At 34.2% G+C, this 447-nt stretch overlaps 1 protein-coding gene across 1 annotated transcript in view; it reads right to left on the bottom strand.

Moving 5' to 3' along the window:
* The window catches only part of LOC119586669 (cilia- and flagella-associated protein 298-like), a gene marked incomplete at its 5' end in the record, with an annotated part of 5,463 nt that extends 5,016 nt beyond the window's left edge, over positions 1 to 447 (bottom strand). The window contains 1 exon segment of the mRNA XM_037935405.1: positions 314 to 447. Within this exon segment, the coding sequence (XP_037791333.1) occupies positions 314 to 447 (134 nt within the window).

A 447-nucleotide genomic window follows, 5' to 3' on the forward strand; every position in this document is an offset into this window, starting at 1 on the left:
AAAAGGAAAATGCTGCTTTTCAGTTACTCATACTTTCATGAACATATTGGCTAAAAGCAATAACAAGATGTTCTAATTAAATTCTAAGTGTTTTGGGTATACAGTAACCATTACAATATCATGCAATACAGGCTGAATACAGAAATGCAGAATAGTTATTGGTCACACATAAAATAAAAACTTCTGTATCATTATTAAGTTTTTCTTCCTAATCAAACTAACATTTCATAAAAATGACATACATTAACAACAGTCACAAACATTAGGCACCATAATACACAATATAGATGAACCACAGTCATCATAAACATACTTATTTTCACTGAAACCTCCGCTTGGAACACATGACTCCGAGAACTCGTCCCTGAGTTTGAGCTCTTCAATCTGATCATCGGTGAGACCATGCATTTCAGGTGGTAGAGATATTCCATGTTCGGCAAGCAGTTC

This window comes from Penaeus monodon, chromosome 21 (genome assembly GCF_015228065.2).
Source record: "Penaeus monodon isolate SGIC_2016 chromosome 21, NSTDA_Pmon_1, whole genome shotgun sequence".
In the NCBI taxonomy this organism is placed as follows: Eukaryota; Metazoa; Arthropoda; class Malacostraca; order Decapoda; family Penaeidae; genus Penaeus; species Penaeus monodon.